This window comes from Leopardus geoffroyi, chromosome A2, assembly GCF_018350155.1.
Source record: "Leopardus geoffroyi isolate Oge1 chromosome A2, O.geoffroyi_Oge1_pat1.0, whole genome shotgun sequence".
In the NCBI taxonomy this organism is placed as follows: domain Eukaryota; kingdom Metazoa; phylum Chordata; class Mammalia; order Carnivora; family Felidae; genus Leopardus; species Leopardus geoffroyi.
Window position 1 is genome coordinate 57,792,515 of NC_059331.1, and position 15,969 is coordinate 57,808,483.

The following is a 15,969-nucleotide window of genomic DNA, read 5'->3' on the forward strand; positions in this document are numbered from 1 at the left end:
CATCTCCCTGCATCTGCTCAGCTTGCTCATGTCCTTTGGGGGCAGTCCCCCCATGGCCCCATGGCACTTTGCAAACCCCTCTGAGAGGCACGCCTTGGCATCACCAGAGGGTCACTGCTGGTTCACTGCTGTCCATGTCTCCGACACATGGCTGTGAATGCAGCTCGGGGCCTTGGGAAGAGCATGTGGGTGGGGTGGGAGCTGTGTGGTGTGGGGCACGGCTCTTTGAGCCTCATCTGTGAGTTGGGGGTGACAATACTCCTTCCCAGGGTTGGTGGGAAGATAACTTTTCGTGCACTGCCTCAAGCCATCTTCTGCGATGGAAATCTGATGTTATGTCCTGCTACAGGCCCCCCAACAATTCCTTTCTGCACTAGGGTAGAGATGAGCAGCCTCCTGGGCCTCGCCAGACCCCACATGGCGGCTCCTGCCCATCCTCACTCCCATCACCCACCGGTTTCCTGGGCCATTACCCCCACAGGTGCCTCTTTTCTGCCTCAGAGCTCCACTCGGGTACCTCCTTGCCTGGGACACTCCCCCTACTCTGCTCGAAGGACTCCTATTCATCCTCCAGGGCCTAGTATCATGCCACTGCCCCAGGAAGCCTTCCTAACCCCAGACGGAGTCAGTCTTGTTTTGTACTCTCAGAGCACCATGCACCTTCCCTGCACAGCCTGATGAGGTCTGCCAAATGAAAAACGCTTGGGAGATGCGTTCGTTTTCCCAACTGCTGTGGGCTGACTTGTGTGCCTCAGATTCACCTGTTTGCAGTCCTAATGCCCTGCACCTCAGGATGTGACTGTATTTGGAGACAGGGCCTTCAAGGAGGTGACTAAGGTAAAATGAGGTCATATGGGGGCACCCTAACCCAATCTGGCCAGTGTCCTTGTAAGAAAAGGGACTTATTGGGGTGCCTGGGTGGCTCAGTCAGTTGAGCGTCCAACTTCGGTTCAGGTCATGATCTCACAGTCTGTGAGTTTGAGCCCTGCATTGGGCTCTGTGTTCACGGCTCAGAGCCTGGAGCCTGCTTCGGATTCTGTGTCTCCCTCTCTCTCTCTCTGCCCTTCCCCTGCTCACTCTGTCTCTCAAAACAAAAAAAAAAAAAAAAAAAAAAAAAAAAGAGAAAAAAGAAAAGGGACTTAGGACAGAGACATGCAAACAGGGACAGCCACATGAAAGAGACAGGGAGAACACGGCCATCTGCAAGCCAAGGACAGGGGCTGCTAAAGAAACCAGCCCTGCTGACATCTCGATCTTGGACTACCAGCCTCCAGAATGGAGGGGATAAGTGGTCCTGGTTTTGGCCACCCGGCCTATGGTTCTTGTACAGCAGCCACAGAAGACCCCCCACACTAACCATGCTGCAAGCCCCATGAGAACAGGGGTCACGTGGGCTTTTGTCACTGTGGTTGTTCTAGAGCCTAGCCCAGGGATGACACATAAGAGGGGCTCAAACACTCACTGCTGAGTGGATGAATGACTGGCTATGGACTCCCAGAACAGGTCTGTGTCCTCTTGGAGCCTACGTGCCCAGAACACCCCGCACTGCTCCTGATACAGAGAAGGTACCAGTAGAGAACCAGACAAAGGTACAGTGAGCTTGTGCCAATGTCCACGTCCTGGCCAGCTGGCTGTCTCTGAGCTTGAATAGTGGGGTGTGTTGTGGTTCAGTGTGTGCCCTGGCCACCACTGGGCTCAGCCCCAGCCACCTCCTCCTGCCACGTGACCTCAGGAAAGCTGCTTAGGCTCCCTGCTGGTTTGGGTCCCTCCTCTGTGAAGTGTGGGTGCTGTCAGGCCCGCCTCCCTAGGCTGCCGGGAGGATGCAGTGGTCTGCCTACGTGAGGACGCATTCCCTGGTGCAAAGCGAGGGCTCCAGAGTGGCCACCATCTGTGCCACTGCTACCATTATCCCTGCTATGGGCCCTGCCTGCCGCTCGCTGCTTTCCTGGATGGCTGCTATCCCTGCCGTGGGTCCCCATGCTGCAGACTCCTAAGTGACCCCACTCCTGCCGGCTGCTGGCCCATCTGGCTTCAGACAACATCCCTGAACAGCTCTTAGAGGCCATGCATCTAGTGTTTCACCAATTACCTGCTCAGGCCAAGGGACTCTGTTCTCAATCAGAAGGGAAATGTATAATCCTTGCTTGTCACCAAATGCAAAGTGCCTTCCAGGATCAATCAAGGGGAGGGGTCCTGGTAGCAGAGCCCATTTCAGCTTGAGAGAGGTTAACTCTCCCTGCTCTGCCATGGGGTTGGGGCCCTTGGTGGACACGTGGGACCCCCAGCGAGGACAGGGGCCTGGTGGGTGAGAGCAACACACAACCCCGGCCACCATTCACAGAGACCCTTGTGACGGGTCAGCTACCGTGGGCAGGGATTAGTGGTCTAATCCCCACTACCTTCTTGAAAATCAGAAGTTTTCCTTGGTCTTAGCACCAAGGGGCTGAAGCTCCAACTGGGGGTGGCCTGCCAAAATCAGAAGGGGCTGCCTGTCTCTGCAGGTCATGCCCTGTGCTGTGCCCAGGGATCCTCCGAGGAACTGGGCCTACAGCACCTGCAGCCCTGGCCTGGTCCACCTACCCTCCTGGGCCAACCGGGCATGGAGAGCCGGTGATGCAGAAGAGGTGGCGCTGCCCTGCCCAGTACTCAGCCTCCGACGGGGCACCCGGGGACTTTCCTTCCACAGCCAACATCCAGGACCTCCCTCCCCTCTGACACATTCCAGGACTTGGACAGGGCCTGGCACCTGAAGGGCCTGATAAACAGTCGATGAGAGACAGACTGTTGGAGGTGCAGGGCTACCCCTGGAATCCTGGGACACAAAGGGAGGTCGTTTCGGCATGTGGGTGCTCGGGCAGTCTGCCTGAACGGAGGCCTGGGAAAGAGCCCTGAAGGAAAGAGCTTCTGAGAAAAGAGCCAGCTGGTAGGGCCTCTGCACCCCTCGCTCCTGGTGGCCACTGTGCATCTCCCTGGGGGCTGAAGAGGCAGGAGGAGACTGTGGGCTCTTACTAGCTGCCGGGGCCTGTGATCAAGGGGCCTCAGTTTCCCCATCTGTGGACTGGGGAAGAAACAGAAGGACTCCATCCCTTCAGCCCTGGCCTCCTCTTGCACAAGTGCTCTGGGCAGTGCCAGAGAGGAGCACCAAGCGGTGGTCTGGAGTCACGTGCACCTCCAGAGGAGGGCTCTGGTTTGGGTCTGCAGAGTGGTCCGGACAAAGAGAGAGGAACGAGGCCCTGGGAAGAGGTGAGGGGAGTATTCCCACAGCCAGCGTATGGGTGCAAAAAATGGCGCCCAGAGCAGGCACTCCCCCATCCACAGCCCCTCCCACTGGCCACAGGGTTCTAGAGAACACCACACATCTGATTCCAATTCTCTCCACTCACCTCCTTCTCCTCTTCCCTCTCAATCCCTGTCTGGACAGCAACCTCTCTGGAAAATTTGCCTTTTCCTTCCCTCAGCATGGCCACTCTCCCTGCCCTGTTTCCTGGCCAAGTGCCCTTAGGGACACCCACCATGGTGACTACAAACTGCTGGTCTGGGCTTCCGTCTCTTCCACAGGGACGTGCTGTGGGGCAGGACTCTGTCCAGTGGTCTCTGCATCCCCAGCCCTGAGCCTCCCCTGAAGTTTGCAGAGCTAGGCAGACTGGTACCCTCTCTCAAATCCTCTTTAAAGCACCAGAACCCCCAAAGCCATGTCACAAGGAATTGCTGGGCCGAGGGATGCTGGTGCCTGCCTGCTTTGGAGGAGTTTCTGGGGAGGCCCGCGGCATACTAGGCCCCAGGCTCCGTGGCCCCCACAGGCCCGAGTTCAACCGTTTGTTCATCCCAGTCCAGTCTGTCCCACTGAATTCCTTCATTTCATTCATTGTGCAAGCGGCACTTCTTATTCCGTGGAAAGCCAGCCCCTGTCGTGGATTGGGATGGTACGCCAAAGACCCGAACACCTGTGGCTGGTTTCAGGGGACAGAAGCTGAAGCCAGCGTGGCTTAGGGACCCTCCTCGGAACACCCATTGGAGGCGAACAGGCAGTGGTTCTCTAGACGTGCCACCACCTTGCCGGGGGCCACACCGCAGTCCCCCCCCACCGTCCCATCTCTCAGGCCCTCTGCCCAAGGGCCCGCCCAGCAGAATGACTACGACAGACCCCTTCTCCCACACAGGGCCAGAGCTGTGCTTCCTCACCTCCCCACCAGCCCTGCATGGGAGGAGCCAAGGCTCAGGGGGCGTGTGGGCAGTGGGCAGCAGAGGGGTGTTGTGGGTTCAATCCCAGCTCTGACGCTTCCTACGGAGCGACACTGGGCAAGCTGCATTGCTTATCCACCAAGCCTCAGTTTCCTCATCTGTGAAGCGGCGACACTCCGATGCCATGGGTGCCAACCTTTCTGGGGGCTTCACAGGGCCCCCTCGGACAGCGGCCACGGCTCCTGGAGAGCAGTAAGCAGAAGTTCCTTCTGGGTTCTCACTACAAGTACAATGCCACGCATTTGTTTTTCTTTTCTCATCTGCCTCGGGTCCATTTGGTTGTGATTAGTAATAGTTGAAAGGGTATCAAAAATCACCTAAATCCGGTGACCCTAAATGCGAATTATTAGCAGGACCCGAGACCTCTGTTTCGGGGACTGAGGGAGAGCCTGGCTACCCCAGTCCGGGTCGACTTCCTGACATGTACGAGGCGGGGTGGTCTCGGCGGGGCAGGTAGGGCAGGCCCGTGGAGAGGACAAGGCCCTCGCTGTGGCCGCCAGTGGTTGCGGTTCTCAATCACTGCTGCTCTGGCTTTTCCAAGGCACGTGTCTGCTCAGAGCTCTGTGACTCGTGAGTTGTGCGGCCACCCGACTAGGGGCAGTGATGCACATCACACCGGTGGTACTTGGGGCCCAGGGCTCTGCAGTCACAAGGCCATAAGCTGCACGTGTACTGTGGGCCATCCCTGCCCGTACTGCTAGCACAAACCACACACACTCCTCCCCAGACTGGTGGGTCCAGGAGCACCCTGTGGGAGATGGGCCACCCAAAAAGCTTGCCACGTCCTACCAAGGTACACTTATCAACCTACTAGGCAATTGCCGGTGTCTGAGGCATTGTTTCGGGAGATAAAGTTGCGTGTGTATGTTTACCTCCTCCCCTAGAGTAAGTGGCTCATGGCTGTCATGAGGGACAGTGCCTTTCTCCCCTTACTTGACTCTTCTCTGGCAGAAGTCATTTACCCCGCAGAGTTGGGTATATGGGGTTGGGGGGGGCAGCTATGGTCCCAGCTTCCCCACCCGCCCCGGGCTGCCTCTCAGAGCCGGACCTGGTGCTGGGACACTGGTATGGCGTGGAGGGCGGGAACAGCAGGACAGCACTCACCAGGGCAGGCCGTGGCAGCCTGGGCCAGGCCGCCCAGAACAAGAGTCTCTCCCACCATGTGTGGGCCCCATGGCGCCAGCTCTCCAAAGCCCTGGCGCCTGTCTTGGGGCTGGTGGGGCAGGCAGGGACTGCCCACCGAGACCATGGTCAAGGCGCTCTGCCCCTCTGCTCCCGAGGCCTACGTGGAGACAGAGGCAACCAGCCTGGCTCCACGAGGACGCACCGGGTACCGAAGCAGCACCTGGGAAGCACGGACACTACGGCACAGACAGGATCCTCAGCAGGGTCTTCATCTCTGCCCGCAAAGCCCTCCACCTACTCTCTTTGCAGTAAGGTGACCCTGTGGGCTCCCAGCTCATCTCACAGGGCTTCTCAGCCTCCCAGGACTTACAATGAGGCCACTTTTTTGAAGGGAGCAGCTACATACATGTGGGGCTTTCTGACCTCGAGGCCCCCCCAAGACCTGGGATAGCTCCTCGGGTGTCAGGATGGGACTGTCTCACTAGCCCCACAGATTTTGGGGAGCATTTCCTGGGGGAAGCAACAGGCCTAGTGTCAGGACCCTTTATTCAGAGGCCGGTGTCTATGGCTCCATAAAACACCGTTTCCATATTAGGGTTCACCTTTGGCTTGTGAACTTGAGGACCAAGCGTCCGTCTTGAAATTCAAGTAGGAGTTACAAGTCACCGTCGGCCAAACCCAGCCAAAAGGTAGGTTTTGTTTAGTTTGGACGGTTTAAAATTTTTAGTCATAAGTTTTACATAAACATTAAATTAGATACAATTTGATTACTGGGCATATAGCAAGAGACCTGAGTGGCACAGCCCCCGCCACCCTGTCTCTTGCCTGCCACTTGGTCTCTTCAACACCTGCTTGGCCCTGTCGAGATCTGGCCTTGCCACCTGAGTTCAGAGGCCCCAGGGAGCAGGCGGGCCTGGAGGTCAGGGGCTGATGGGAAGACACCCAAAGATCTTCAGTCGGCCTCCCCCCACTGTGTTGCCCTGTGGAGCTAGCACCAAGGGCCATGGGCCACATTTGACCCCAGCCCCCCCACAACCTGTGGGCTGGGACAGCTCCCCTGGGCTGCTCCAGCTCTGGGAGGCTTGGGCTGTGCAGGGCCATGACCCCGGGCCTCCACGGCCGGCACTTCCAGCCTGCAGCCGGCAGCGCCCCTCCTCCTCCACCTGGCACTGGGTGTCTCGGGTTCGCTGAAGAGTCTTTCACAATTAATGAACTTCAAAAAGGTTAAAAGTAATTCTTCATGGGAGGAATCGGCAGGAAAAGACAAGCAGGAGGGGGGTGTGGAGTTGGGGGGGCGGGGATGAAGGAATCTGACCAGTTATATTTAATAAAAAGCTTAAAAGCCACAAACAGGAAGCAGACCTATTAAAAAGGCAACACTGATCTAACAAAGGAATGTGAACTTGAGTTGACTGAAGCCGCGGCACTGTGTCTCCCTCCCTGTACTCCCACCCCAGTACCCAGAGCCCCCAAACAAGCCTCCTCTTGTACTCTGGCCTGTTCTGAGAACACCCCAACTCGGAGTTTGCCTTGGGCTAGGGGAAAGGGGCTGAGGGGAAGGTCAGCATGACCCCCCAAAAAAGGAAACAGACGGTGCTGGCCTTCCCTCGTCTGGACCAGCAGGCCCCTGCCACCGGGGGAGGGGTGAGTGCTCCGGGGTGCAATCCCCCCCAACTCCAGGCAGCTCCCTTCCTGCCCTCCCAGTGCCCTGTACCCCTCCTTCCCAGTGAGCCCCCACAGGGACAGGCCAAAAGCCCTGGGAAGTGAGGTCTGGACCTTGGCCTGCCCGGCTCATGCCCTGTGTGTGTTTCTTGGAACCCAGAGCAGGACACTGTGGACCCTGGTTGGGCTGAGGTAATGACCAGGAGCAGTGGAGAGGACAGGACAGGAGCTTAAAGCCTGGTATCATGGTCACTTTGCCTGCCTGCCCCAAGGGAGTATGTCCAACCGTGATGGAGCTGAGCCCCACCTTGACGGAGACCTCGGGGTGCAAACAGCAGATCCGAGTGCCACAGGGAAGCAGGCCTCCGGTGCCCACTGCTCTTCCTCATGCGAGGGCAAATCCCACACATGACCCTCTGAGCTCGAGGAAGGACTAGGGAGGCAAGGGCCCTTGGCCAGGCTCTCAGGAGAGCAGAGGGTGCTGACTTCACCTGGCGAGCTGCCGGGGAACTTGGCCAGGGCACCACCCCACCTGAAGATGTCACTCAAGAAGCTCTACACCAACATCGTGTTGCTGACTTGATCTGAACCTCCCTGTGGCTTTCCAACCCTCACAGAATAAAACCCAGAGCCCTGCAGATACGCAGGGTACAGCAACATGCTGATGCGAAGTCGGGGTTTCTCTGTAAAATCCTTCAACTCTGTTGCATGTCTGAAAACTGGTGTAACGTACTGCTGGGGAAGAAAAGTGACATCCCGTACACCTCCCAGCTTGTGCCAAACAAGCAGTCCTCAAGTCAGGGACTTCGTACATATCCCCTCTCTCCACGAACGTTCTTTCCCTTGGTGTCAGTGGGGCTCCCTCCTTCCCTTTGGTCAGGCCCCTACTCAACTGTTCTCGCCTCAGAGAGATCTTCCCTAATTACCCTGTCCAGAGGCACACACAGTGATTCTCCCCCTCACCCTCCTTTATTTTTCTGTGAGGCACAGTCAATACTCATTCAGTGCATTCCCACCTACCCCCTCCCATGACCGTGGCAGCCTGCCGGGTGTGCAGCGGGACCTCAAGAATATGGGTGTGGGGTACGCGCAGCAGTGATGGGATGGAGGGCCGAACTAAAGAAATCCAAGGGCTCTATTCCCAAGAGCAAATGCACACCCTTGATCCCGCCATGGACAAGCCCCAACTCAGGTTGCACAGAGCCTCCACACCTACTGGTCTCCACGGGGCAAAAAAGGAGGTGGCAACTCACATTCTGGCTACTGGGGCAGCGAGCCAGGCCCCTGGTGGTCTCTCTCACCAACTTTTCTTTCAAAGCAACTGTCAGATCAGTACTGGTACCATCCTTCACAGACAAGCCAGGTAATACATTCAAGGTCCCCCTATGTGGTAACGGTGGAGCAGGAGCTCAGACTCAGACCTTGACCTTGGCTCTGCCCAGAGGCTAACTCCACGCCAAGCCCCTCCAGGACCCATCCCGGCTCTTCAGCCACAGGGGACCAAAGGCCATGAGGCCGAGTGGGCTGGGCCCCGTGTATCAGCTCAGGCAGGCTGAACATCCTGAGCCAAGGGGCACTGTCCGTGCACTGTCTCTGCCATCTCTCCATGCCTGCATGGTGCCTGCCAGTGGGAGGAAGTGACTGCACTCACCAGGGATGTGGATCTTGAACTTGCCGCTCTGGCCGAAGGCGCTGTCGATGACCCCCAGCTCCCCAGTGGACAGGTGCACCTTGAGGCCCACGAAGAGCTGTATGTTGGTCTCTTTTTTGAACAGGGAGCGGCCGATCACGCTGTGGTCGTCTATCACCTGTCCCCACACACCCGGCCCCGGAGAGACAATCAGTGTGTGCTGGAGGAGCCTGGGACTGCCGCTGCGCCTACCCGGCCCTGGGGTGATCTGTCTCGCCGACAAAGGAACGCACTGGAGTCACGTGGCAACCAGCCCTCATCACCACCACTGACCACCGCTGAGCTTCGGCTGCCAGCAAGCTGGCCGTGAGAGATTTGTGTGGCTCACGCATAGCACACGGCAGCAATGGGAGGGAGGCACTGTTTCCCCACTTCACAGTGGGGAACACACACTTCCTGTGCCAGGAAGGTGCCAGGCCTCTGTGTAAAAGAGAGAAAGAGGGACACGTGTATGTGTGTGTGTGCATGTTGAAGACTAGACCCTCCCCCAGATGACCTCAAACGGGCTAACAAGCTGCTTCTTGAGATTTGCTCCTACTTCAGAGCAGGGCCCGTGCTTGACCTGGCGTCCGGCATGCTGGGTCCCACACAGGTGCCACAGAGCAAATGGGGGAGGCTTATTCTTGCTCTCCAGGCCCTGTGCACCGGCTTGGGTGCTTCTGGGGACCAGGGTTGAGTCTGAGCAGGCGTCAGCCCGGGCAGCAGCATGGAGGCTGGAGTGCTGCCAGCGGTGGGGCCTGCAGCCTCCACGTGTTCTCCTCCTGAGGCCGAGACTCATGGGGGACCCCCGTGGGCCGGGCTGTCCTCAACCTCAGAAACCTCTCACTTCTGCCCAAGACACCAAGATTTGGCCAAGGGCCCCAGATGGATTGTTTTGAAAGGCAGAAACTGTCCCATTTACCCTAAAACCCTTTTAGAAAAACATATCCTATTCTATTTGATTCATAGCGCCAGATAAAAGGTACTTGAATTCCTCCTCTCCCCGGTGATGGATGAATCGGATACAAATAACGATAAGAATAATCATTTCCACTTGCACAGCCCTTTATAATTCACAAATCTCATTCCCACACATGAACTCCTCCTCGTCCTTCAGGACTCAGCCCCGGCAGAGCTCTCCCGTGGGCGGGCCTGCCATGGGCTCTGCCCCGTTTGTGGGTACCACAGGGTGAACTGAACGGAGGTGGCTTCTGGGAGCTGCAGGACACGGGGAGCGAGGGTGAGCGGATGTCAGCAGCCCCAAATGCTTTCCCAGGCTTCGCGGCTCCCAGGACCTCTGCCTCCACACCCACCAGAGCGGCCTGTATGTAGAAGTCTGTTCCCAGCCTGCCCGGGGCCTGGGAGGCAGGGCTACCTATCATGTTCAGCAGCCAGGATGGTTAGCCGAACTGACTCTGGACTAGCCGTTCTGTGTGCCCCATGACTGAAGGTGCTCAGTGCCACCTCCTCTCCTAAGCTCGGCCTGCACTACTCAGAGGCCACCAGTTGTTAGAAGAAAGTGCCTCAGAGCACCGCAGCCTGTAACAGAGGCATCAGGGGGCCCCACTGAGCCCCGGGGCACCCTTGTCTGCAAGGGGTTTTCATTCCTACTTCACGGCAGTCAGAGGCGAGATCTGAGGGAACTGCAGTCACCAGGGCCAGTGGCACGGTGGAAGTTCAAAGCCAAGTATGCCGGGCCTTTGCAGAGCCCGTGCTGAAGACGCCCGCCGGGACGCCCCGGGGGCACTCTGGGCAGGACGGGTGGGTCCCAGGCCCTTGCTAGCCCATGAGACAGGGCCAGCTAAGACCCAAGACCTGTCCTGGGCCCCATGGCTGGGCGAGAAATGACACAGTCAGAGAAAAGGCACAGTCCTTGCATCAGGAGCTTACAACCTACCTAGAGAACCACCTTATAAAAGGCACCACAGGGCCCCAACAGGCAATCCAGGCAGAAAATTCACACCCAATTCCTAACAATGTTCGTCCTTTCTTCCTACAAATATTTACTGAGAGCCTACCATGTGCCAGGTGTGTCACTGGGGGCAAATCCAAGCTCCTGCCTCCAGGGGTTCATGTATATCCTTGTGGAGGGTAATTATATTCTTTCCTCCATCCCATTGCCTCTGGACGGCTCACTGGCTACAGGGTGTCCCTGTCTCTGGGCAGGGCCCTGGTGCCTGCAAGGGCCCCAGTCAAGCTTTTCGTGCCCCGCACCCTGGCCCTTGCTCCTCTGTAAACCCTGGTCCTGTCTCTTGTCTTCGGAGCACAGATCACTCCCTGATATTATGCCATAGCTTTATCTGCTGTTTGTTTATTTATTTATTTTGAGAGAGAGAGAGAGTGAGAGAGCAAGCAGGGGAGGGGCAGAGAGAGAGGGAGACAGAGAATCCCAAGCAGGCTCCACACTCAGCTCAGCGCCTGACACGGGGCTCGATATCCCGACCATATCATGACCTGAGCCGGAATCAAGAGGTGGACGCGCAACTGACGGAGCCACCCAGGTGCCCCTGTCCGTTACTTGTTTCTTCCTCCCAAGCGGGACACAGGTCTGTGAGAGCAGAAACATGTCTCTCTTCTCCACAGCTGCGTTCCCTGCACATCAACAAGCCTTGCTATATGCTCCCCGAATGCCTGAGTCAATGTTAAACGTACCTAACTGTGGTTGTTGGTACGTCTGCAGTGCTCAGTCCTGCCTGTGGTCTTTCATTTTTTAACACTTCATCGACGCATAACTGATCTATAAAAGCACATACACATCTTAGGTATGTAACCTGATAATTTTAGAGATATGTATACACCCATGAAAACATTACCACGATCAAGCCGATGAACATAATGAACATGTCTATCACCCCTCCCCCCTCCCCTCAACCGTACCCACCCCAGACTTCCCCCAGTCCTCCCGGGCTCAGTTTGGACAAGCCTTCCTTCAGACAGCCTCCCCACACGGCAGGAACCTCCTGTCCTGAGGCCTGGCCGCTCTGTCTCATCACTGGCAGCTGGCCTGTCTGTGTCCCTCACGAGACAGACTGGGAGTTCTGCCCTGCAGGGCCCTGGCCCATGACAGGTCCCAGTAAATATGCACGTGATACGCAGGTGGGGAGGGAGATACTGCTGACAGAAGGGGACTCTCGGCTCTTTGGGCGCAAAAGTAAATCACTCAAGTGGACTTGTGGCTGGGGGTACGTTTCATTAGAGGGAGCCCACAGCCCCGCCTTGCACCTAGGTCCCCTTCCGCCCCAGTACAGGCCATCCCTCGCACCGGAGCACAGCAGGCTCTCCAACGGGCCTGGTGGCGGGGCTTCGTGGTGACCAGGGCCCTGGGGTGGCAGGCATGCTACCTATTAGCAAAAAGGCATTTCACAAGACTTTTTATTGGGCCTTCTCCCCCGCCTCTTCCTTTCTTTGGGTTATAGAATATTAACTTAAAAAGCTAAATGCCACAGACACAGTGGAGGACCCATCTCCCACCCCCTCCTAAGCCTCGCAACGAGGGCAGACTAATTTTATTAACTTCAGGGAAACTTCAAAAAGCTTCGGGGCCTTCATGGCAGACTGCAACGACCCCAAAGTTGGTTTAAGTGCTACATAAACAAAAGCCTAGGGCCAGGGAAGCTGAGGGCTCCCGGCACTTCTTGTTTATGTTCTCATCTGGCCGAGTGGGCCAGCGTGCGGGCTGGCGGGCCCTGTAATCCTGCCGGTGTGTGGTGCCGGTCAGTTCACTGACCTACATTACCACAATATTTTTTTAAGCATCCGGGATAAGGTGAGGAGCGAATGGGCTTTTTCTGACCCTCCGAGGAGGGGCCCGAGGGGCTCCCTCTTGCTTGCTGCCTCGTGGTCTCCCTGGGCTGGAGTGGCAGTTTAGAAAGGATTCAAGTTCAAAGGCAGGGCCCTGGTCATTCCTGTTCTCTTGTTTTATGGCTTGGCCAGAAGGCATAATAGCACTGATTAGGTGTAATGTCCCTCCTACTAACTTCTGTGTCTTCAATTCCACTTGTAGGGGTCAGGCAGTGCGGGTGAGGAGGCCAGCCTTCAGCATATTGCCAGGAACCCCTTGTGGTCTCAGAAAAGCTGATGCACCCCGCCCCCCCCCCCCCCCCCCCGATGGTCCACACTATCATTTCCAGCAGCCTCAGTGGATCCTTCCAGGAGCTGGAAGATGGCCCAGTCTGGCACTATGGACACAAGCTGCCAGGACATTGAGAGGAGCTGGCAGCAACCTCCTCCTCCCTCAGACTGTCCAGCCCTCTGCACCTCCTCTGTCCCCGACCCCAGCACCCTCAGCAGGTGAGAGCCACAAACTGTCCTTGGCCATGCTCTGGAAGAGACGCCTCCACATCATTAGTTATTCTTCCGAAAAGCCACGTAGGGATTTCGCAAAGTGAAATGACTGGCCCAAAGTCACACATTCCAGCTTTCCCTGCCGTCACCTCCACGGCATGAGAGCAGAAGAGGTGGACGTTTGGCAGCAGCGAATGGGCCCGGCCAGGCGTTCCCATTCTCTGGGCTCCCCCGAGCCATGCCATGATTGCCTGGGCCCAAGCTGGCAAATTCAGCCCTGGGGCAGCAGGGTAGCCCCACCCCTGCCCGTCCCAGCTCCTAAAAACCCCAAGCCACCGGAGAAGCCGACCCCAAGGACAGGGAGTAAAGACAGATGGAGCCTGGCCACTCCAGGCAGGAAGTGAGGTGGGGCCTGAGCACCTGTCAAAGGAAGATCTGCCAGCCCAGTGGACTCAGTGCCTTGGGAGGGAGGGCTGTCTGTGAGGTGCTTTTCGTCGGCTCTGGGGCCAACCCGGGGTGGAGGCTGCCAGGTCCAGAATGTACTGAAGGCCAGTGAGGCAAGCTGCTGACCCTCCAGGGGTTCTCCAGGCTCCTCATCCATAAAATGAGGCTGGAGGGATGGTAAGCTTTCCTCTAGCTATGGTTATGAGGCCAAGAGGCCAGTTACCCTTCTGGTGAATTCCAATACAAGCCACATTTAGGAGCACGGGCACACTGGAGACCAGAAGAGACGAAGAAAGGTTAAGGAGATGGGGACCAGGCGAGGGAAGATGGGAGGAGGAGGTGCTCAGCTAGAAGCAACAGCTAAGAACAGACTCAAATGCTATTGTCCAACATGGCTCTTGACTCTCTGCACAGAAGGGCCAATTCCAGAGGGAAGGCTGAGCTTCTGCTCGTGCAGTGGGCCGGAGCCTGGGCTCTGGAGCCAGCTTGCTTGGGCTCAAAGCCCTGGTCTTGTGGTCTTGGAGCCTCTGGCCCGTGGCCTAACCCCTACGGGCCTTAGCTGCTCATCCACAAAGTGAGGTAAGAGAGCTATGGCAGGTTTACACAGAGTCGGCACTGGCCTGGCCTCTGCCACCCCCACGCTCCCCGGGCAGGGTGTCTTCCTCCCTCAGGACCCTCCCCACTGCACGATACACAGGAAGGCAGGGGGGGCAGGTACGGGGCCTGTGTTCCCCACCCCACTGGCTGCCACATGCGGATGCGAGCAGACATTGCTGACAGACCACAGCACTCTTCCATGGCCCCCTGCTGGCCACTGAGCCCCAGGCAGAAGGCTGCATTGGGAGCAGGCCGGGACAAAGCCTGTGTGAGGGTCTTGGCCCAGCAGCAGCTTGACTGCACCGGCTGCCCCAATTGGAAGACGGGTGGTAGGGGAAGGCAGGAGCTGGCCGAAGTGCATCTCTGCGTCCCCAGAATGTAAGCTCTCCAGATATTACTGGGGGTAGACGTGGTAAGAGGGGACTCACAAATGTCTGCTCTAAGAAATCTCATGAAAAGTCTCGTTAGAGAGAGGGACGATAGCCTTTCCTGCTGGAGGCAGTGAGGCCGATATCTCTGGGGAGCTTCCGGAAGACCAGGGGTCATCATTTGTCCTGGGTGTTAAAGGGCAGGGGGGCTAGAGAACATGCCTTTTCTCGGCCCTGTCTGTCTTTGAAATATGTGTGTGTGCCCAGTGGTTGGCTCGTCTCCAAATTATACACTCTTCCAGATAAAGGAGAAAGACCTCAGAGATTAGACACCCGCACATCCAGCAGGGAAAAATCTTCAGAGGACAGTTGGAGGCTTTTCATTTTGAAATCAATCATCGTGACGTCAAACCAAAGGCAATGCATGTGGGACTTACTCCTTGGGAACAATGCTGAACCTGGGCCAGCACGGTTACAATACTAGCCCGAAGTGGGGACTTTCACTGTTTGCATGAATACTTCGCTTCGTTTATTAGCCGTCAGTCATCAGAGGGTGACTTCCCAAAGAGCACTCACTGGTTGCGTATGGAAGCCCAGGCCCTTGCTTACGTGCCGGGCAAGTCCCCACTGTCCCCAGCCCCTGTGAGGGAACCTGGCTGCCAGTGCACATAATTATGTCATTACATGTGTGTGTCTCTTGGGGCCCAGTTCCCAGGATGAGGATTGGGAACTGCCCAAGTTCCGAAGCGACTATTCTAATTCAAATTGGAGAAGTGGCACCAAGAAAAGAAGGGCAGCCTGCCGTGCAGTGGGGGCCCGAGTCGCTCGCTCCATTGGCTGTGAGGAGGGCTGAGGCAAGAGAAGGGGTTGGGAAGGTTTGAATCCGGACTGCTTCTTTCAGCTCTGTGCCCATGACCTGGGGCAAGGGACTTCCCTGACCCTTAGTTTCTTCCTCTGAAAGGGCTGTTTTGGGGATTAGGGGTGTTGGTGTTGGCAGGGACAACTAAGACATATCCAGAGACCACAGATGGAGACTTATCTAACCGGGGGCTGCTCTCAGGACTCTGGTTCTCTCCCTCTTACCCTCCACCTCACAATGAGGTCCTCGCTGAGGACAAGAGCCAGGGAAGGGATCTGCAAGGGATGAACTCAGAAGTTGCCTGGATCCCCGATGCAGCCCTCACACGGGTGGTAATTCTCCCAGGGCACTTGACAGCCACCAGGATCGACAACTTCCCCAAGCGTCCCTGGGATGACAATGCTATTCTCGTACACCCATCCTTACTTGGCATAAGAAACATCTCGCCCAAAAGATGCCTTTTCTTCCTCCCCAGTACAGGGCCATGGCCTGGTATGGTGGGGAGATGGGGGCCCTGGAGTGGCCCCCAAGGTAGGGCCACTCCTCCACCAGCCACGGTGGGACCCTGGGCAGACCACATCACTCCTCTGAGCCTTAAGTGTCCTCCCCTTTGAAAACAGGGTGAGCCTATCTGCCTCCAAAGTTGTTGTGAGAAGAGGCAAGATTTCTGACTGAAAGATTTGTGTGAGCAACAACCAACCTCACTGCAGTCCCCTGGT

The 15,969-nt window shown here is 57.0% G+C and overlaps 1 protein-coding gene across 3 annotated transcripts in view; it reads right to left on the minus strand.

The window, feature by feature from the left end:
• The window catches only part of EEFSEC (eukaryotic elongation factor, selenocysteine-tRNA specific), a 251,615-nt gene that overhangs the window by 39,285 nt on the left and 196,361 nt on the right, over positions 1–15,969 (minus strand). For all 3 annotated transcript variants that reach the window (XM_045494010.1, XM_045494011.1, XM_045494012.1), the window contains one exon: positions 8,681–8,837. In XM_045494010.1, coding sequence (XP_045349966.1) covers positions 8,681–8,837 — 157 coding nt within the window. The remainder of the gene's footprint in view (positions 1–8,680; positions 8,838–15,969) is intronic.